At 46.0% G+C, this 22,220-nt stretch overlaps 1 protein-coding gene and 1 non-coding gene across 2 annotated transcripts; one reads left to right on the top strand and one right to left on the bottom strand.

Annotated features, from left to right (window-relative positions):
- Positions 1-449: 449 nt before the first annotated feature.
- On the bottom strand, positions 450-2,633 carry LOC136508709 (uncharacterized). Its single transcript, XM_066503459.1, has 3 exons — positions 1,905-2,633; positions 1,139-1,266; positions 450-938 (listed from the first exon to the last, which is right to left on the bottom strand). Exons 1-3 carry the CDS (start codon positions 1,942-1,944, stop codon positions 654-656), a joined length of 453 nt encoding a protein of 150 aa, XP_066359556.1. The 5' UTR covers positions 1,945-2,633; the 3' UTR covers positions 450-653.
- An 11,471-nt stretch (positions 2,634-14,104) lies between these two features.
- Positions 14,105-14,213, top strand: LOC136509784 (small nucleolar RNA R71). Its single transcript, XR_010772525.1, has one exon. It is a non-coding gene; the product is annotated as a small nucleolar RNA R71 (small nucleolar RNA).
- Positions 14,214-22,220: the final 8,007 nt, after the last annotated feature.

Genomic DNA, 22,220 nt, shown 5'->3' with positions numbered 1-22,220 from the left:
GCACGACGCGAGGCGGGTCCTGCTCAAGGCACGAGGAGCAGTGGCATGCGATGCGAGGGAGGTCCGGCACGACGCGCAAGAACAAGGGCGTGTGACGCTAGGTGGGTCCAGCTCAAGGCACGAGGAGCAATCGCGATGCGAGGCAGGTCCGGTGCGACACGCGAGAAGCAAGGGCGTGCGACGGGGCATTTACATATTTACCATTATTACGGATAGTATCTTACACCGTGTCACTGACACATGAATCACTGACATGGTACTTTTTATACCACTCACATCATAATGATGGTAAATATGTAAATAATCCCTGATACAGCACAGCTACATAAAAGCTAAGAGTATAAGGCACCGTCTCACAAAGAAAAAGGATCTAAAGAGCATTAATTCATCCAAACATCCCTTTGCCTTTGACTGTTAACACTCAGACACTGTTCTCACAGCTCATGATGCTTTCACAAAAAACGCTGCCATCTTTATTCAGGTAAGAAACACGCCCATGTTTTCTCAATTTCCACCACCTCCTCATCTCAGCAGCAGGAGCAGGAGAAACCTAAAAAAAACACTACAAAATGACATTCAAGCAGTTCTCTTCTCTATGAGCTTGGGAACAAGAACAACAAGGCTCAGAGTTAGCTGCAAGACCACGTGGACCCTCAGTGCTCATTTTTCTTCTTGACGGTCTCGTCCTGGGGCAGCGAAACGAACTGCACAATGTTTTGGACGACAGAGGCTTCGACTCTGTACCTCAAGGCGATGTCATCCACACTCATCGGACCCTGGTGGTTAGCAGACTTTCCTTGGTACAGTTGGATTATCTCCTGGATGTGCTGGACATTTAGGGCACCTGATGGTAGCTGCCTGCCCCCACTTTGCCCAGGTTCAGCCTTTGATGTTCTGAGCTTTGGGAGCGGTCTGTTGTACCGCTGTACAACGGAAGCCTGCCAGATTGAATCTGTGTTAGTTTCGTTTGCAGTGGGCACTCTGTGTAAGTGGATAACCAAAGACAATACTACTTTTTTTTTCATACAAGCATGGTGTTGTTCAATTCAAAGTTTGTTGGCCAAGGCAATATGTTGCCACAACTTCAATGATTCAGACCTATAATGTGGGAAGCATTCCTTAGTTCTAGCGGACTTACTTCACCCATTTCTGGTTTTCCTCCAGATTTAGTAGTGATTCTCCCAACCATGTGCTTGAGCATCTTGTCATAACTTGGATCACGTTCCTCAAGTACACCATGGACGTTTTTCATTGGTGTCGTGACATCTGCATTATACTTTCAAAAATTACAGACTGGTGAACAAAAAAGATTGACCACAGCTTCTGACTTCTGAAACCAGTAAACATGCTAAAGTTTGCAGTTAAATAACATGGGAGTGTGTCATGCTATGTACAGAGACACTCTAGATCCTAGATTCCTAGACAAGCAAAGAATTTGCATTGAGAACATACTGAAAAACATTTTTTGGCATATTGACATATGAGCATTGAGCTACTAAAAGAATAATTATCCAAAGAAGACTCAGTCGGGATTAGTTAGGCCCTGTTTGTTTCTGCTTATATAATTGGATTCTAGGTGAAAAAAAAAGAGAATCCTAACCAAACGCTTCGAGTATTTCTGATTCTGCTGACTGCTGCTTAAGAACTTTGAATTAGCAAAATGAGAATAGAGAATCGAAAATATCCCTGCGGTACGGTGAGATTATAATCAAGTCTGCTATAGGCAGAAAGAAACAAGGCCCTAAAATCCATACCCACCCACACAAATGCTTTAGCACTGTTGATTTTGGTCCTGAAAATCCAATTAGTTTTTTTTCAAAGCATCAACACCCAAAAACACAAATGTCATGTAGCATAAGAAGCAGACCAAACACCATCTCAAATCTCAAAGTTCATGTTCTTACTACTAGTTAGTTTGGCATTGGTAGACATGTCCATGCACATTAAAGGTGTTTAATGCCTGCGGATCAGATAAGTGTGGTTCTTGCCTACTCTGAACTCCTTAGTGCTCTTCCTCTCTATGATGTCACATCGATGCCAGCATCCATACCTACCAGAATTGAACATTGAACTGAATGAAATAATGTCATCACTGTCATGTTGGAGAGGATAGGCTTGCCTTTACTGTAGGTATGGATATTAAACCTTGTAATATAGGGTGTATGGGGCTCATGCCCAGAAAATCAAATAAGAAAGGACTTATAATTGTGGGGCTTTAAGTACCAGAGTTTGGAATCAGTAGATCCAAGGTTTTGAATAGAATTACAGTTCACAGAGAGGAGCAATGTCCTTTACATCGAATGTACTATTTGTGGGAAGTGCTGATATTTCCAATGGAAATTTCATATGCAGGATAGGATACGCTACGTCGCTACCTCATTAAACAATTATGTTTTGAAAGGTTTTAGAGCATTTCCATGTAGTACAATTACTGAATTGAACCCAATGTTGTAAAACTAATGAAGATCATGATCCACAAAGAGGTGCTGAGCCCCTTACAGATAAATGTTTTACTAATCTAGAAGCTGATTATTGCTATCCTATAAGTTGGGTGAAGAGTGAGTGCTGAACAACAGAAGCCATCAAGCAGAACAAATTGTCAAAATCTTGGATCAATAAACAGCTGCATCAAATTCTGATGGTCCCCCCCCCCCCCCCCCCCCCCCAACACACACCCACACACACACACACCATCATCATCCTATTATCATACTTTTACATACTCGAAATGGTAGTGGGAAGGGTGGACTATATGCAAAAGTTCAATTTGGTACCTGTAACCAGTAGGAATCCACTATAGTAAAATCAAGGTTAAATGAGGCATGATAGGAACAGTAAATTGGTGATAGTACATACAGTTCTACTAAACAGTTCTAATCGTTGGCATACATTCCAGTATTCCACGCATCTGATTAAATACCTTAGCACAAGAAGACACAACAGAGGGTCCCGAATCAAGAGCTGGCTTTTAAGTCCTAATCAACCCGAGTTATCAAGCATCCTACTTTCGGTCCTCAATTTTTTGGTAGAATTTAACCCACAACCACGTCACACCGTGAAGACTTACTAGGCTGTGACGTGAAGACTTACTAGGCTACAGAAATGCAAGCATCAGCGGACCAGGAGCCTAGGCGAAACCAGCGGCCTCCAGTAGCCAGGGCGATGCGATTTAGCAACACAGCTAAGCGAGCAAGCTATAAATCCTAGAGTGGAGAAACCAGGAGAAGCAGCAGCAGCCGGCCCTACCGTCACCGGAGGGGCGCGTCGAGCCGGTCATTCGTCGCGCCGCCAGCGGCCGCCGGCGACGCCCGGGAAAGAGGCGGGGGAGGCTGGGGTTGCCTCGCGGGCGGCGAGGGCGAGGGCGAGGACGAGTGAGCGGGAGGAGGGGGCCTCACGCGCCCCGAGGCGCGGCGCAGTGCCTGGCCCATGGACCTCCGGGCCTCCGGCTACCTGCGGCGGCGGCGAGCGGGAGGTGGCCGGTGGGGACTGGGGATGGATCAGGGACAGGGAGGACGGACGACGCGGCGGGCGAGCGCGAGGGCCGCCGCGTGTGCGAGCCTTGGTCGGCGGTTTTGGGCGCGACGTGTTGGGTTTTCGGCCCGTTGGCGCGCAGGGGAAGTCATTTGCGTGCCTCCATCGAATTGCGTTTTTTTTAACCGTCTTTTTTTAGAGGAATTTTAACCGTCTTTTAAGTAGTACTGTAATAATTTAACCAGACTTTTTAAAACTAAACTTTTGCCTCACAACGGGCTTGTTTGCTCTGGGGAAAAAGCTGTCCGATTCAGGCAGCGACGCAGCGTGCACCCATTTCGGACACTCTACACGTTGAGTCATTTAGACTAGCTGTACAGATTGGGAAAAGAGATCTTTTTTCCTGTATTCATTAAGGGGGTGTTTAGTTACCAAAATTCAAACTTTGGCACTATGCAAAAAGAAGATTTTCCGTCACATCAAACTTGCGGTACATGCATGGAGTACTAAATATTGACGAAATCAAAAACTAATTGCACAGTTTGGTTGTACTTTGCGAGACGAACGTTTTGAGCCTAATTAGTCAACGATTGGACAATTATTACCAAATACAAATGAAATGCTACAGTGCGCTGCAGTGCGCTACAGTGAATTTGCCACTGCCAATTCCGGGCAACTAAACGAGGGCTAAAAAAAGAGGATTGAGAGGCAAAAGGAGAGCTCAAGCAAATTATTTTTTTTAACTCACTTTCCATGATCCTAGTTTCTAGAAGATCTCCCCCCTCTCGGAGGAAGGATGCAGGGCTTGTTTGGTACAACTTATAAGTTGCTTATGGTTAAAATAAGTTGAAATTAACAGCTAAACGTCACGTGTTTCTGCAGCTTACTCTGACCATGCTTATGCCCACAATTCCTATTTATACTATAAAGCATAAGCTGTATCAGACCAGCTTATTTTAACCGTCGCTACCAAACAGGGCCAGAAGCAACCCATTCTCTTTTCCTCCCAACGTTAAGACACAACGCGACACTCACGTCCTGTGCCACTACTCCTCAAGTCGCCTATGATTATGTGCTACTCCTCTGAGCTGTTGCGTCACCATCGTCACTTTGGGCATTGCCCCTGTGTCGAGCTGCTACTCCAGGCTACCCCCACAACACTGTCGCTACTATGAGGCACCACCCCCGCGTTGTAACGCCCCCGAGTCTAAACGGTTTAGATTCACTTTACACGCTGAGCGAACTACACCTACCACCATCCCACTTACGCTTTCGTCCTCGCTTCGTGTAAATGGATTAACCCGGGGATGGTGGAATGGACTCTAGAAGCCTTATATGTTGATCTATCCCACATTTAACAACGCGTGAAATGGCTCGGACGTTGACACAGAACGCATGAAACAAGGAAGCACCTCCACCGATTCATCCCACTTACGCTTTCCCGCGAAGCTTCGATGAAATCTAGTCGGCAGTCTACCGAGAGGTATGCTCACGGTAGTAGATAAATCGGTGGATGTGCGCGTGATAGGAGCAGGACAGTGACACAGAACGCGTGAAACAGCGATTAGGCAGATTCGAGCCATCAGCTTGATGTAATACCCTACGTTCTATGTCTTTGGTGGGTTGTATATTGATATGAGGTGAAAACGAGGGGGTCCCTACCCACCTTATATAATACGAGGGATAGGGTTATAGGTCGGTTGAATCTTATCCTGATCGGTTACACGATATGAATTACAAAGATCATGGAATCTAGCATATACGAACATATTATCCTTTATCGCCAAGAATCTTTACGTAGCCTTGCGAGGCACGCCGACCTATGCCATGCTCTGCCTGATGTAGTCTTGTGGGCTAGGCCTCCCCTGGAGGCTCGGCCCATGTACAACCCTATGAGTATCGAGGGTTATATCCCCACAGCTAGTCTCCAAGTGCCTTGTATCCGATGAGCAACACCGTCTTGAGCTTGTCCAAGCTGTCCAACTTGCTGCTGATCGTCAGAAATAGGCTATCGACTAGTTTAACTGGGAGCCGAGCTGTTGAAAGAAACATTGTTCGAGCTGTTGGACAGGTCGTCCGAGCTATTGAACACGTCGTCCGAGCTGTTGAAACAGATGCCTGAATAGTTCAACTGGTTGCTGGAGCCAGACTCACTCTAAGTTGCGAGAAGGATGTAAGGAGCTCAAGTAAAAAAAAATTAAGTCTTCACCTTTGGTGAAGTGTGTCCACTTAGCTTCCGGGCAGCGAAGTTGGACGCTTAGTGTCCCTAACTTAGTCGGCGCGGAGGAACTTAGTCCATCAAGAGCGAAGAGGGATGCTTAGCATCCATGCCTTAGGCGAAAATGACTCTTAGAGCCACACGGAGAGCAGCGACGATCACCATCCATGACTTAGTCGTGTCAAAGCTTGGCGGGTCCTAGAAATAAGCACATTCACCGCAAGGTAAAGTGTGCCCACTTAGTCCCTGAGCCTGATACAGGTGAAGCATTCACGTGGTGCCAGGGTCCAAAATAGTAAACTTCAGGTACCAAACCAGTCCCCAGCTTAGCTGGAAACCAGTCCCTGCTTAGCTGAGAAAAATCCAGTGTAGAGAAGCAGCACAGTCATTGCCAGATGATGTGTACACACGTAGTTGAAAGGTCCAAATATGGCTAGAGGGGGGGTGAATAGCCTATTTAAAACTCTACAAATTGACTAGAGCAATTGATTAGTACAACAAATGGTGTAATGCAAATTTTGCTCTAGCTCTATAAGGGTTGCAAGCCACCTATCCCAACAATTCTAGTTGCTATGATTACTAGGCACACAACAAGGCTATGTTGCTACTCACTAAGAGCTCTCAAGAAAGCTACACTAAAGTGCTCCACTAGATGAAACTAAACCGCAAAGCAAGCTCTCAATTCTAGCTACACTAAAGAGCTTACTACAACTAGTTTGCGGGAAAGTAAATGGAGTGAGTAGGGTGATTATACCACTGCATCAAGGAATGAACCAATCACAATATGAAGATGACCAATCATCAGGAGAAATCCAATCACACAAAATACACAAGATTTTTCTCCTGAGGTTCACGTGCTTGCCGGCATGCTAGTCCCTGTTGTGTCGACTAACACTTGGTGGTTTGGTGGCTAATAGGTATCACACACCTAGCCCACCACAATGGGCATCGCAAGAACCTACCCACAAGTGAGGTAGCTCAATAACACGAGCAATTTACTAGAGTTGCCTTTGGCGCTCCGCCGGGGAAGGCACAAGACCCCTCACAAGCAACCGATCGAGGCTGGAGACAATCACCAACTTTGCTCAATGATCCTCTAATCATCGGGCTGTCTAGGTGTTGACAAACACCAAGAGTAACAAGCTCACAACCAGCCCAAATCACCCAACTAGTACCACAAGATGATGCTCTCCAAACTCACTCAAGATGATGAAATCGAGTGAACAAGCGAGTGGAGTGTGTTGCTCAGCTTCCAAAGGGTGTGCACAAGTGTATGAAGTGTCAAGAGAGTGGCCAAGGCCGGCCACACCCTCTATTTATAGCCACACAAGCAAATAGAGCCATTATACCCCTTGGAGCTATTTCTACGAGGTCACCGGACATGGTGGTACCAAGCACCGGAACATGGCGGTGACCTGCCCAACGGTCGAATTTTAATGATCACAACCTAGCCATTAGGGCACTAGACAGGGTGGCGGAGGCACCGCCCTAGGGGTGGCGGTGACCACCCTACCGAGCCTCCCGTTTTCCTTGCTCTCTAGATAAAAGGGGCAGTGCACCGCTGCACCCATGGCGGTGACCCCTCGCATTGGTGGTGACCAGACAACCCATGGTGGTGACCGAGCGGTGCACCACCATGCCCATGGCGGTGTACACCGGCATGTCCGGTGACCACCCCAAACTGGCCGCTCTCGGCTCTTCTCTGCCGAGCCCAGGTGGGCACTGTCCTAGGGGTGGCGGTGCCACCGGATAGGGGATGGTGGTGCCACCTAGGCACCACCACTAGCTCTTCGAGTTGCAAACTTTTGCGTGCTTCGATCCACGTCAACTTGAGCTACTCCCCTTAAGCGATGCTAACCCTCAAAGTGTTTTCTCAAAACATATTAGAGTCAAGTTAGCATTTCTCAAATCATTTTCCATAAATATTTTCGCTTGCTCTCTGAAGTGCACTAGGCCTAAATGCAATGCATGAAGTCCAACACCTAGTGGCACTAGATGACCGAATTGTCTAGTTAAGAACTCCTCTTAATAGTATGGTCATCTATCCTAAATGTGATCATACTCTCTATAGTGTCTTGATCATCGAAACAAAGTCTCTATTTATACCTTTGCCTTGAGCTCCATAGGGTTTTGTTTTTCTCTTTCTTCTTTTCCAAGTTGAGCACTTGATCATCATCACATGTGGCCATCTCAACATTTCATGTGATCATCACCTTCTCTTGAGAGCCACCATGCTCCATACTTGGATTGCACCAACCTAGCTCATCTCACAACCTATGACAAAGGTTAGTGCTAGGTTTCATCAATTATCCAAAACTAAACTAGGGCTTTCAGTAGTCCCTAAGCCTACTAGAAGATTGAGAAGAAATCTTGTGGCAGGATCTGAAGAAAAAATTGTGCTTTGAAATTCCCAAGTAAATTAGCGAAACAATGCTTAGCACTTAAATTTGCTTGGCAGCCCACGAACAACACGGTTGCAGTTGCGGATCTGTTAGGCCCATTTAGTGGCCGATAGGGTAACGGTAGGATGGCGCCCTGTATTTGGTGTGGAATTCCCCACACCCCGCACCGATGAGTTGGTTGTCTTCGAAAATTACTTCTACCGTGGGTTCGGTGTTCCCATTCATCCCTTTCTTCATGGGCTGATCGATTACTATAATATTAGTCTCTGCAATCTTAGCCCAAATTCTATCCTTCATGTCGCCATCTTCATCAATTTTTGCGAGGCATATCTAGGAATCCTTTCCCATTTCGCCCTCTTTCGTCATTTCTTCTACCTCAAAATCCAGGGGGTCCGGATCTAGGGTTGTCGGTGGCACATATTTGTAGCTTTGGGATGGGATGGTGAGTCAGTACATCGCCATCCCGCTCAACACGAATGTGAAGTACTAGGCATCGAAGTGGTTTTACATCAGGCAGGTGGAAGCCATATGTGGTGTGTGATGCAGACCAGATCCCAGCGACCAACTCCAAGTGGTCGGAGAGGCCATGCTCTAATGGGATGGAGCAGGTGAGGGAGCTCCTGAGGTTGATCAATCGCAAGAGGCAGGATGGATTATTCATGGCGACGAACTTCACATTCCGACGGGTTTAGCCCTGCAAGGAGAGGGCGCACCCTTGCTTTGAGTTCCAAGGAGACACCAATGGGTCCTAGGAAAGTGCCTGAGGAGATTTGCCGAGACGAGGCCAAGTGCTAAATATCAATGCTCTTTAATCTCACAGGTCGGCTAACTATCAGGGACCAGCAGCGAGCCTTTAGCATTAGGGACCTCCCTCTAGTGGTAAGAGTTTTTTGTGATGTTCATTTGATCATTGTTGTTGCACGATGTATTCATTCATGTTGTTGAAGATTCATGGATAGGACCAAACGGTGTACTTCTTGGTGGTACCAACGGGGGAGTGGCCGAGAGCAGTAGATGCCCGACCGAGCGGTCCCTAGCATCACTCGAGCATGGATGCTGATGACAAGAGCTCGGGGAGCCAAGGAACCAACAGTGATGGCGCACGAATGGAATATGTTCGCGAGAAGCTTCATGGAAAGCGACCGGCTGACGAGGAGCCATCCGCAAAGAGGAGGAAAATAGCAAGGCCCTCCCAAGGTCAAGAGGGGCTGGTTAGCATTGCTTCTTCCACCTAGCCCTAGAGGCGGTAGATGGTGCTATCAAACACATCTAAGGATGATGAGCTAGTGGTGCCTCCTCCTCCGAGCAGTGAGATGCCTCCACTGGCTATCTCAGCAGGGGTAGGGATGCAGGAATGGTGATGAGCATGGGAGGCCATGGTAGCAGTCCTAGGGGGTGCTTAGGGGACCATGATAGTGGTGGCTAGGACCAGCGGGTGAGTCCCTGAGCCAACATGGGTGACCCCAGCTCCAGTCCCCGAGGCTAGGCGAGTGGCGATGCCTGCGGTAGCAGGGGTGACCAGCCCGACGATGACAGAGGTGCTGGGTGGCTCTGCCATGGAGTAGGGTGGATCAGGCAGGACACGTCGATTCAGGATGACTCGGCGTGAATCACAGTTGTAAGTTTCCTGCATCCTCATATTTTTGCGAATACTTGAATGCTGCTTGATAAGTTGTTTCCTGGTTGTAGCGCGGAGTCGACAGAAGAGCTACAACCATTGGCTAATGACGACGAGCAGCGTGTAGTGGAGCCAGGGGTTCCTAGCACCGAGCAGTGACAAGCAGAGGTAGATCTGGTCGCCCCCACCGTGGAAGAGATACCTGCTGCGGAGCCGGTCGCCCCTGTGATGAAGGAGCCACCAGCCGTCGAGCCGACCTCTATCGGTGGTGGGGCGCATGATGAGGGTGACCCTACCAATGCATCGAGTGGCTAAGAAACATGGACCATGGTGGGGTCATTGGGTGGTCATATCAAAGTGGGGCTAGAGGCCGCGAGGGATGCACCAAGTATCGTGGTGGATGGTTCGCCCGTGGCTATAGAGCAAGTAACCCCTACGGTGGCGTTGGTGACCCAGATGCGGCTTGGATGTCCTGTCCAAGCATAGTAGCAACCAAGGAGGGCCCCTCTAAGGGTAGCTACTATAGAAGTTGAAGAGATTGTTTGGGAGCCCACTTAGCCTCCTTAGGTCCTCCGCACGGTCATCCGGTGTGCCGATGAATTTGACATGTCGGAGGAGGGGGAGGTGAGCGTGGAAACAAAGAGTCTAAGAGCCGACCTATCGTCAATGATTGGACGAATTGAGGTGAGCCTGAAGTAATTTTGTGTCATGTCTATTGCCGAATGTGGTTCGTTAACATGTGTTGCTGCAGAATGTAATGAAGATATCCGAGCAACGTCGACGACAGTTGGAAGAGATGACCCTGGTGATAGAGGAAAACAAAAACCTCCAGGCATCGGTGACTGACCTCCAAGCGCGCCTGCTCCAAGAGTGCCACTGAAGGGAGGATTTGGAAGTAAAGGTCCTTGCGTTGGAGGAGGATCGCCAGCTGCTGGAGACAGAAAACCAAATGTTGGTCGAGCTATGTAGCCGCAGTGTTGACCAGTAGAAAGGTAATTCGTTGGCCCTTGCTCTGTTGATATTCAGCGTTGTGAGACATCTACCTACGATGTGCAGCCCTAGTGATGGAGATCAACCTTTCCCGTGAAGCCATCAGCCAGCTCCTTAAGGGAAAGGTGGAGGCAAAGGAGAAAGTTGAGAAGGCCACCGCAGATGTGCATCTACCTACGATGTGCATCTATTGTTGAATTGTTTCTTGCAGTGTTAGGAGTATGCTTAGCATACTGCTATTAATGTGTTGCAGAGTACCGCTACCAAGTGCACGCATAATTCAAAGTCTTCGGGGACCAAGTCAAGGCCCATGATGATAAGTTGGAGGCGATGATAGCAGGGATCAAGCCCATGTTAGACTGCATTGGTTTCACGCTGCCTGAGGGGATGATGTAGCTACCCGGTGACCCATCGCCCCGGACGATCGTGGACCAGTGTCAAACAACATGGTCAGACTTCAAGGAGTTTACACGCAGTGCTGCCCATGGGACTGTCATCCAAGTGCTAGTAGTGTTGCAGTCGCACTATCCTTTGGTAAAGCCTAAAGTGATAATGACTGGCTTCGCCCGAGGGATGGATGAATAGAAGATCACCAGGCTAGAGGACGAGGCTGAGGAAGCAGCGGCGAGGCTTGCCAGGGACGTTGACCTGTTCAGCGAGGGATAAGACAATGTCCAGTAGATTAGGATAAAACTTTTGTCAAAATACTATGTAGAAGTACTTAACGACTTTGGAAGTAGCTACGAGGCTTGCCAGGGATGTCGACCAGCAATTAATTCTCTCAAGGGTCTTTCTTAAAATCTCTCTCATCCTTCTAGAAGTAGTTTCCCTGATGTAGCGGGTGTAGCAGCGGCTCGGGAGAATGTACTTTGGATGGATGGCTTTACTCTTGAACATCTTGCAAAATACTCCAACAAGAACACCAAAAACTCATGGCACGAATTAATCTAAGGGGTTAGCAGTCAGCCATTCAGAGATTTGTTATCCTTGGGGGTTTAGACAGATTTCCTAATTGACAAAATTCTAGCAGGATTTCTATTAATATATTATTGGATTTCCTTATTTATATAATGTAGAAAGAAAATATGTATGCATTTGTTTTTTTTATTTTTATGCCACCACAGTAAATATTCTCGTGGGTGTTTACACACCACAAATTTATTCACATGGGGCTTAGGATTTTTTTGATGCAACGATGTAATGTAGTAATGGAACTTTTATTTTTCTTTTCTAAATGCAATGCTAATGTAAAAAAATAAATATGCTAAAGTGAAAAATAGTTCATGCAATGCTAAAAAGTAAATATGGATAACTACCGATGTTACCTCAAGGCTAGGGTTCAGATTTTTAAGTCCTTTGGACTAGACTTGGCTGGAGAAGAGTCCTTTACTTTACGGGTGCATCATCCGGTCTCAATAATGGAGACTCTGATGATTGCACCTCTTGTGACTCTGGTGACGATGTTACCTTCTCCTTCCACACCTGCTTGGTCTGTGGACTTGACTTTAGTGGAACGGGTTCATCTTTTACAACTCCTTTAGGTTCCTTATCTTCCTCCCATTCATTCTTTGGAGATTGATTCTTCTAGTTTTGGGATGATCGACGTCTCCTCCTAGAGCAGGACTTCTTTGGCTGCTCATAAGTAGTGTAACTATTAAAATAACAGCATACCTTTTCTCTCGAGAATTAGAAGTGGACTTGTACAGATCCAACGTAGATGATCGCATTGGTGGTGTTGAGGAATGGTCTTCCAAGAATGATGGGTGTATCATCTTCTTCTTCACCCATGTCTAGAACCATGAAGTTGATAGGGGCATAGTGATCATGTATTCTTACCATAGTATCTTTTGTTATCCCCTCTAGGAATCAGATTGATTGGTCCGCCATCTGTAATTGCATATATATAGGGAACAAAGGTTCATCTCTGAATAAATATTCATACGTTACCTTGGACATTATGTTGACCCCCGATCCAATGTCGTAGAAGGTCTTGTGAAATATTCTTTGTCCAATAGTACACTAGATCATTAGTACACCTAGATCATCCTTCTTAGCAAGGAATGGTGAAGCGAGGAGGTGGTCGTACTCTGATCAGTGTGTGTTGATCATGTTAACCGTTTCTTCTTGTGGCTGACTAGTCTTGTTCTTCCTCATTCTTTGATTCTTCTTCTTCTTGGTCACTGTTGTCTCTTCGGGCAGGTATGCCTTTTGTGGATGACTAGGAGATTGTAAGATGTGGTTCTTGAAAGAGAACTTCTCCTTTTTATCCTTGATCATGAAACAGATCTTGGCACTGTCCGCGTAGATGATGGCTTTAGCAGTACTTAGGAAAGGTCGGCCCAAAATAATGGGTGCCCTTACATCACCACTTGTTTTCAAAACCACAAAGTCCATGGGAACATATGATTGTCCCACTCGAATAATGGCATCTTCAAGAATTCCCTTGGGGTAACAGAGTGACTGATCTGCAAGCTACAAACATATATTTGTGTACAACAAAGCATCTCTATTAATTCAATCATAAATTATCTTAGGCATGATGTTGACACTTGCTCTAAAGTCATAGACAACTTCTTAAAAAATGTGAGGTCCAATGGCGATGGGGATGGCAGGTCTCCTTGGATCACCTTTCTTATTAGGCAAGGTGTAATCTATCCACCTTCCTGTCGATGGCTTCGTGTAGTAGTAAGCTGCATTATGAATATCGACAAGATTTGCAGTTTCTAGATCTTCCAGTTTCCCCGGAATCTTACCTTTATCGGACGGAGGAACAACAACCGTCAGCTAAGCTATTTGTGATTCTATTATTTTATTAAAGCTATGATGGTTCTTAATGGCAGAAGCAAAGCTATCCATTCTATTATTTATGTTCTCTAGAATTTTATCATTGGAAGCTACCTTTCTAGATAATCCCTCCAAGGTGGTTGATTGAAATTATTACCTTGATAGTTACCTTGGTAGTTTGGCCTTTGTTGCTGGTTCCATTCTTGATTTTGCTAAGGACGAGAGTAATTGTTGTTGTTGACAAAATTCACATCCTCTTGGGTTTCAGGACAACTGTTCCCTGAATGCCTAGTGTTGCCACATACTTCACATGTCATGTGAGAATCATGAATGTGCATGACTTCTTGCTTCTCAATGGCTCGATCTTCAAGCTTCTTCATTAGCAGGTCCATCTTGGCAGATAGCATGTCTACTTCCTTGAGTTGATATATACCTCCACCTCTTTTCTAGGTTTGAGCACGTTCTTCATTCTAGCCTTGGTTGGAGGCCATCTTCTCCACAAGAGTGGTCGCAGTTGGAAGTGTAAGTGACAAGAATGCACCTCCAACAGCAGCATCCATAGTCTCACAGGTACTATTGGTCAACCCATGGTAGAATGTCTATATGAGTAGCCAATTCTCCATCCCATGATGAGGACATTCTGTAATATAATCTTGAAAGCGTTCCCATGCCTCAGGGAAAGATTCATCATGTTGTTGTTGAAAGCTTAAGATTCTCCCACGTAGAGCATTGGTCTTGCCTGTGGGAAAGAACTTTGCTAGAAAGGCAGTGGAGTAGTTATTCCATGTAGTATTTCTATCTTTATTGGCGTAGAACCACTGCTTTGCCTTCCCCAAGAGTAAAAATGGGAAAAGGCAAAGTAGTATGGTATCCTAGGTTACTCCTTTGATGGTGAAGGTGGTGCAAATCTCTAGGAAGTGTTGGAGATGTGCACTCGCATCTTCATTTGCCTTTCCACAAATCTAGTTTGCTTGCACCATATTTATGAGAGCTGGCTTAAGCTCGAATCCATTATCTCCGACATTGACTGTCGGTCCAGTACGGATGTTGGTCATAGTTGGAGCAGAGAATTCATGAAGAGTCCTGTTAGCCATGGCTTCAAATTCTGGTGTTAAGCTTTGCCTTATATGGTTATCTTTCAATTTCAAAGCTAGAGCCTTCTTGAGTTTAGCTCTAGTTCTCCTGATTAATGCTTCTGGATCTTCAACGTAGTTTATCGGAAGGTCAAAACCGGTCATAAATTACCCTACATAAAATACAAAAGTAGACAAAACAAGGGTAATCTTGCTCGAGCAGAGGTCAATGGTTATCTCGATCCCATCAATAAGTATAAGTTTATCAATACTTCCTTTGCTAGTTACCTTCCTCGGCAACGGCGCCAAAAAAGCTTGTTAGTGTTTATTAACGTGTCACTTGTTTGAAGTACTTAGCTACCTATCATAAACCTATATCCCTAACTTTACTAGGTTGTCATCCCTAGTGTTGATGTAGAGATATTTGTTGGTACTACATAGTATTACTACTAGAATAACACTAAGCAGTTCTTTATTAATTATGTGACTAGAGAGAATATATAGAAATCTATAAATGAAAAGTATCCGTAAGGGCACAGATAATATACCATTGTAACATTTTACCCGAGAGTATTCCAAGTATCGTTATTTATATTTTTACCACTAGAAAGGTCTAGCATGGACATGTATTGATAATTTATACTATTAAAGGAGAAATAAACCATAACCAATGTTCTACTCATAACGGAGATAAGTCATAGGATAAGATATGTATATAATAAGTAATAATAATGATAAATCACTCAGAGGACTCCTTTCTATAGCATTAGCATGGTCAGGTAGAATATTAGAGGAATAATTCCTAAGTCATTCTTAATTACAAGTCAAAGCATACATTTGATTAGTGCAAGTACACCTAGTAATCATGACTAAGATCATCATCATATCTACACCTAAGGGATATTAATAAGGAAGATTGAGGGCAGAGCTCTTTCTACATTTGTAATCAGACCCTACTTGCACCTATATTCAGGGAGTGAACTACAAAGGACTCAATGGGAGTGTCATATCCATGATCTACCACATGACCCAGAATATAGGGTGTATCCATAGGTAAACAACGTATAAGCACCACACTTACACAATGTTGACCACCCACTCCGTGTACATCAGAGCGAGCGCTATACGAACTTATGCATAAACACAATGATAAACTAGCTATACTAAGTATATAATCAAAGTAGACATTGAACATCATAATAAAGAACATGAATAAGATGAATACTAAGATTGTCATAACAATTGTAACTAGCATAAAAAATAATGGAGAAACAAAAGAGAGAGGGATACAACCACGCTCTTGACAAGATTAGGAATCCAAGCGAAGTCCTGCTTGCCTCCCTCTAGATCTATCCTAACTAGCTATGCTATAGAGGAGGAGCTCTGAGGAGATTAGGATTTCTATCTTCTCAAATGACTTGATGACTTCTGATATGCCTGGGGGAGAGGCAGGGGCTGGATTATATAGCCCTGAGGGTCCAATGTGATCCCTTAGATTAAACCGACTTAAGCAACGGCCTAGATGCATCCTCAAAGGTGATGGGGAACTGACATATGAAGCTAGCTAATAGGTGGGCCTAGGGGGGCCAGGCGGCCCCACCTGCAGGTTGGGTGGACCCACCTATCAGGGGGTGACCCTCTGCTTAGGTGATGTGGCTTCTAGACCCTTCTAGAGTCTTCCCATGTAGGTACCATGGCGGAACTCTGTATTTTCCTTGGACGATTAGGTTATCCTTGTTAGTTTTTGATTAAATCCTGCTGGAAACATAGATTCACTAAGACTCATGAAATTTATTAGTTTAAACCCCTAAACCTTCATTGGTGATTATATTTATGCCCTTATACATGTTTAATTGACAGTTTAAATTGGTTGTTAACTACCGTCAACAACTTCCCAAGCTTACCTTTTGCTAGTCCCTTAGCCAAACTAAACTTAGTAACTAAATCTGGAGTTTAAGGATTTTGGAAACATTGAAGCAACTCCTCAAAAGTACACATGCATTTGTGATTTGATCATCTGGCATGACCTAAACTCGATGGAGTAGGTGCCAAGCTCAACCGCCCATTTGATGATGCAGCCGCGGGCTTCCTTATTGCAGAGGATGTCATCGAGTGGGTACTCAGTAAGCATTGCTATGGAATAGGTCTCGAAGTAATGGCGGAGCTTCTGGGATGTGATCAGGTTAGCATACAACAGTTTCTAGACCTGAGGATAGCGAGTCTTTGACTTGTTCAGGACTTCGCTGATGAAATACACTGGGCGCTGGACTTTGTAGGCGTGTCCGACCTCTTCCCCTTCAATGACGATTGCTATGCTGACCACCCGGTTAGTCACCATGATGTAGACTAGCAGGGTTTTGCCAGTTTGGGGCATAGTCATGATTGGAGGTGAGGTGAGAAACCGTTTGAGCTCAGCAAAAGCCTTGTCAGCATCCTCCGACCAGACGAACTTTTCCTAAGCCTTGAGTAACTTGAAGAAGGGGAGTCCCTTTTCACCTAGACAAGATATGAAATGACTCAAGGCCACCATGCACCTAGTTAGCTTCTAGACATCCTTGACATAGGTCGGTGGTTTCATCTTGGTCACTGCCTCTATCTTCTCTGGATTGGCTTCAATGCCATGTCAAATAACGATATTACCTAATAGAATACCAGATGGGACGCCAAAAATGCACTTAGTGGTATTTAACTTCCATCGATACACCTTTAGGGCTTTGAAGGTTTCAGTGAGGTCGGAGATGAGAGTATTGATAGTCTTAGACTTAACCACCACATCATCAACATAGGCCTCAACGTTCTTCCCGATCTGGTCCTTAAGGCAACAATGGGTGGCTCTTTGATAAGTAGCATCTGTGTTCTTAAGCCCAAAGGACATGGTCATGTAGCAGTAGGCGTCGAATAGAGTGATTAACGATGTCTTGATCTGATCTTCTTCCTTTAGAGCGATCGGGTGATAACCAAAATAGCAATCTTAAAAGCATAGGAACTCGCAACCGGCTATGGAATCTATGACCTCGTTAATGCGAGGTAAGCCGAAGGGGTCTTTAGGGCAGTGTTTGTTGAGATCGGTGTAATCAATGCACATTCTCCATTATTTATTCTTGTTTCTTACAAGAACTGGGTTGGCTAACCACTCTAGATGATACACCTCTTTAATAACGCCAGTAGCTAAGAGCTAGGTTATTTCTACCATAATAGCCTCCTTTTTGTCTTGCATGAATCATCGAAGCTTCTGCTTGATCGGCCTAGCGGTCGCTGAGATGTTTAAGGAGTGCTCGATCAGCTCCCGAGGTACATCAGGCATGTTTATAGGTTTCCATACGAACACATCGACGTGCTCCTTTAGGAAGCTGACAAGCACGTCTTCCTATTTAGGATCGAAGTCGACCCCAATCCAAGCGGTCTTAGATTGGTCACTGGGGATGAGGACCACTTCCTTCACCTCCTTGGACTTGGTTGATGCTTGGGTGGCATCCATTATAGGGATCTCTAGCTCCTCTGGTGGTACCTACTGTGAGGTAGCAATACAGTCCTACATGCAGATGGAGATGTTAGTAGCCTCAGCAAGCATAAAGCTTTCCTTCTCGTAGGCGTAGGCGATGTTGAGGTTAGTGTGTGGGGAAAGTATCCCCTGCTCTATCGACATCTTCAGCACTAGGTACATGTAGTGCGGCACGTCCATGAACTTGGCAAGAGCTGGTCGGTCGAGGATGGCGTAGTACGCTATGTTGAAGTCGGTGACCAAGAAGTTGACGTAGTCAGTGTGAAGTGCTTGGGAGTGTCGAACTACACAGGAAGGGTGATCTATCCTAGGGGTTGCGATGCCTTCCCGAGGATGATCCACTAGAATGGAGAGTCCATGGGGGTGAGGTCTTCCTTCTTGAGCCCTAGCTTGGCTAGGGATCCGACGAACAGGATGTTGAGGGCACTTCCTCCATCGATGAGGACCTTGTGGAATCACACGCATCGGATGATGGGATCTAGGACAAGGGGAAAATGCCTAGGGAATGGGATATCTGCCCACTGGTCGGCCCTAGAGAAGGTGATTGGGTGCTTCAACAAGTCAAGGTACTTGGGGTCAGCGATGGGGTCATCATAGGAAGCGACCACCATGATGGGCCAAGCAACAAGCTTCTGCTCCTGTTTGTCCTCGGAGGCAGCTCTCCCCCCAAAGATGGATGCAACAGTCTTGGTGGGGTCCTAGTAGACAGGGCTTGTGTTCTTCTCCCATCCTCCGCCTTGGCCATCTTTGGTTTCATCGTCTTCACATCGCTGCCTCTTTACATCTTCCGCTCAAAAATCCTGATTTAGGCCCTTGCACTCTCCCATGGTATGCTTGGCGCCTTTATGAATAGGACATGGGCTGTCTAGGAGTTTGGCGTAGTCAGCATCGTAGGTGCGCTTAGCGCGAGGAGAATTGATGGTGTTGATTGAACTATCAGGCCTATGGCGGTGGTTCTGTCTGCCTCTAGAGCCTTCCGAGCTATCATCACGCTAATCATGGCGGTGGTCATAATCGTCGTGGCAGCGGTCATGAATGTCGTAGCATCTTTCCTCATGACGGTCGTCATGGCGGCATTGGGGGCAATCGGGGTGAGCAGCCTGCTCGGCTTCCTCGGTGTCGGTGTAGCCATTTGCTACTTGTATCAACTCATCGATGGTCATAGGCCTCTTGCGGTAGAGCTTTCTATGAAGCTGCTTGTGCTGGAGCCACTTGGTGAATGCGGTGATAGCCTCACCATGGTTGATGTTGGGGATGGAGTTCCTAGTCTCCAAGAAGCGCCTGATGAAGCCACACAGGGACTCCCTGGAGGTCTTATGGAGCTTCTCTAGATCGTACTTGGTGCATGACTGCACGCAGGTGGCCATGTAGTTCTTTGTGAAGACCTTCTTGAGGTCATCCCAAGCTCAAATGGAGTTGTCTCATAGGATAAGGAGCCAGTTGTTCGTAGATTGGTTGAGCATGATGGGAAGATAATTTTCCATTACATCTTTGCTTCCGCCTGTGGCTCTTACGGTGATCTCATAGAGCATTAACCACTATGCGAGGTTAGCCTTGCCATCATAGGTGTCCACCCTGAAAATCTTGAAGCTCGTGGGCCACCAGACAGCTCAGAGTCTTGTCATGAAGGGACGAAGTCCGAGGACGCCGGGGGTAGGTGGTGCTCGGACGGCGCTGGGTGCTCCATGCTTGGCATTGAGCTGGCATTGGCGTTCCATCTTCGCCTTATAGCGCGTGACCCTACTATTTTTGATGCGATCATAGGCATCGATGTTGGCGTTGATGTGTTCATGAATGTCATGTGGTAGGGGTTGATTCATCTTGGCTGCCCGGTGGATGAGGAGGGCGTTCGCTTGGTCTGGATACACTTTGTAGTTGCCCCTAGAACCTTGATAAAGGTAGGGGCCATTGGCTTGTTGTCGAGGGTGCTCGAAGCCCTGATGTTGACTTCCTCTATCGTGGTGGGAGCGACGGCTGTGAGTCAATGCGGTCGAGTAAGACAGAGCAGGATGGCAGATCTCATTGACTTGAACTTGAGCCACTGAGATATGTGCCTAGATCTCTTCGATCTCTGGAGTTGGTGGGAGCTTGTTCAATTCTAGGGATAATACTAGAGAAAACACAAATAGGGTATGTTTCCTATAACCATACTATCCTGCTAGTCCTATTAACAGGAGGTGGACTATAGAGGATTCAATGAGGCTATAAAAGTCACCCTCGTGAGCTATCACCGATCCAGAAAATTAGGTACATCTACGAGTAACTGAGTCTAAGCACCATGCTTACACTATCAATACTACTTTAACCTAGGAGCTACAAGGATTAAAGTACTCAAAAGAGAGTCACAAACCTAAAGAACAATATGAACAAGATGTTTACTTGAATTAGAAGCCGATTACTAGAGAAATCTCAGAAACAATCTCAAGAAGAACTTGATTCTACCAGGTACAAGCCATAGAGAGAGCACCGACAGACCAAGACTCCTCCAGAACTCTTCCCTCACACTCTATCTCTCTATTTCTAGAACTAGACTAGATTCTATGGAGGACTAATCTTCTCTTGATTGCTAGCTCTGATCCTGGTGGACATATGAATTCGGGTTCCTGGCTTCTCATCTCTTAGGATCAAATGAGCATTATGCCTATGGGAAGAGCCAGGGGCCAGATTATATAGCTCTAAGGGTCCAACATGAGCCCTTGGATCAAACCAACTTAAGCAACGATAGAGATGCATCCTAGGAGGCGGTGGGAAACCAACATAGCAACAAGGCTAATAGGTGGGCCCACAAAGGGCCTGACAGCCTGACAGTGGGGCTAGGTGGCCCATATGTCATCCTCTGGTCCTCTGCTTCGATGACATGGCTCCTAGATGCTTCTAGAGTCTTCCCATGTAGGTATCGTGGTGAAAGGTCCTAATATGGCTAGATGGGGGTGAATAGCCTATTTAAAAATCTACAAACCGACTAGAGCAATTTGATTAGTATAACAAATAGTGAAATGCAAACTTGCTCTAGCTCTACCAGGGTTGCAAGCCACCTATCCAATAATTCTAGTTGTTATGATCACTAGGCACACAATTTACAAGGTCACTACTCACTAAGAGCTCTCACAATTGCTATACTAAAGAGCTCCACTAGATGAACTTAATCCACAAAGCAAGCTCTCAATTCTAGCTACACTAAAGAGCTTGTTATAGCTAGTTTGCGGAAATATAAATGAGTAAGTGAGGTGATTATACCACCACGTAGAGGAGTGAACCAATCATAAGATGAATACTTTATCAATCACCGGGAGAATACCAAAGGGCAAGAGACAACCAATTCTCTCCTGAGGTTTACATGCTTGCCAACACGCTACGTCCTTGTTGTGTCGACCAACACTTGGTGGTTCGGTAGCTAAGAGGTGTTGCATGAACCTCGTCTACACAATTGGACACCGTAAGAACCTACCCACAAGTGAGGTAACTCAATGACACAAGCAATCCACTAGAGTTACCTTTCAGCACTCCGCCGGGGAAGGTACAAATCCCCTCACAATCACCGGAGATGGCCACAAACAATCACCAACTCATGCCAATCCTCCTCCGCTGCTCTAAGCTGTCTAGGTGGTGGCAACCACTAAGAGAAATAAGTGAATCCCACAGCAAAACGCAAATACCAAGTGCCTCTAGATACAATCACTCAAGAAATGCACTTGAATTCACTCCCAATCTCACAATGATGATGGATCCATGATGGAGATGAGTGGGAGGGCTTTTGCTAAGCTCACAAGGTTGCTATGTCAATGCAAAATGGCTAAGAGAGTGAGCTTGAGCTAGCTATGGGGCTTAAATAGAAGCCCCCACGAAATAGAGTTGTTGTACCACTTCACTGGGCACAACATAGGGTGACCAGACGCTCTGGTCAAATCGACCGGATGCTAGACCCTAGCGTTTGGTCACACGATGCATGCCATGTGTCCCCTCTCTTCAAATGTTGATCGCCCGATCTCAATGGTCAAGTGATGACCGGACGCAGCAGCTCAAAGTGACCGGACGCTGAACCCCAGCGTCTGATCATTTCTAGTAAGCATCCAGAGATAACTTTTCACGACCGGACGCGTCCGATCATGCTCAACCGGACACACCCAATGTCCGGTCACACGACAACTCCCCTATGTGCTGC

The sequence above is a fragment of the Miscanthus floridulus genome, chromosome 15 (assembly GCF_019320115.1).
Source record: "Miscanthus floridulus cultivar M001 chromosome 15, ASM1932011v1, whole genome shotgun sequence".
Taxonomy (NCBI): Eukaryota; Viridiplantae; Streptophyta; class Magnoliopsida; order Poales; family Poaceae; genus Miscanthus; species Miscanthus floridulus.
The sequence above is the reverse complement of the archived record's forward strand: the minus strand, read 5'-3'. Positions and strand labels throughout refer to the sequence as shown.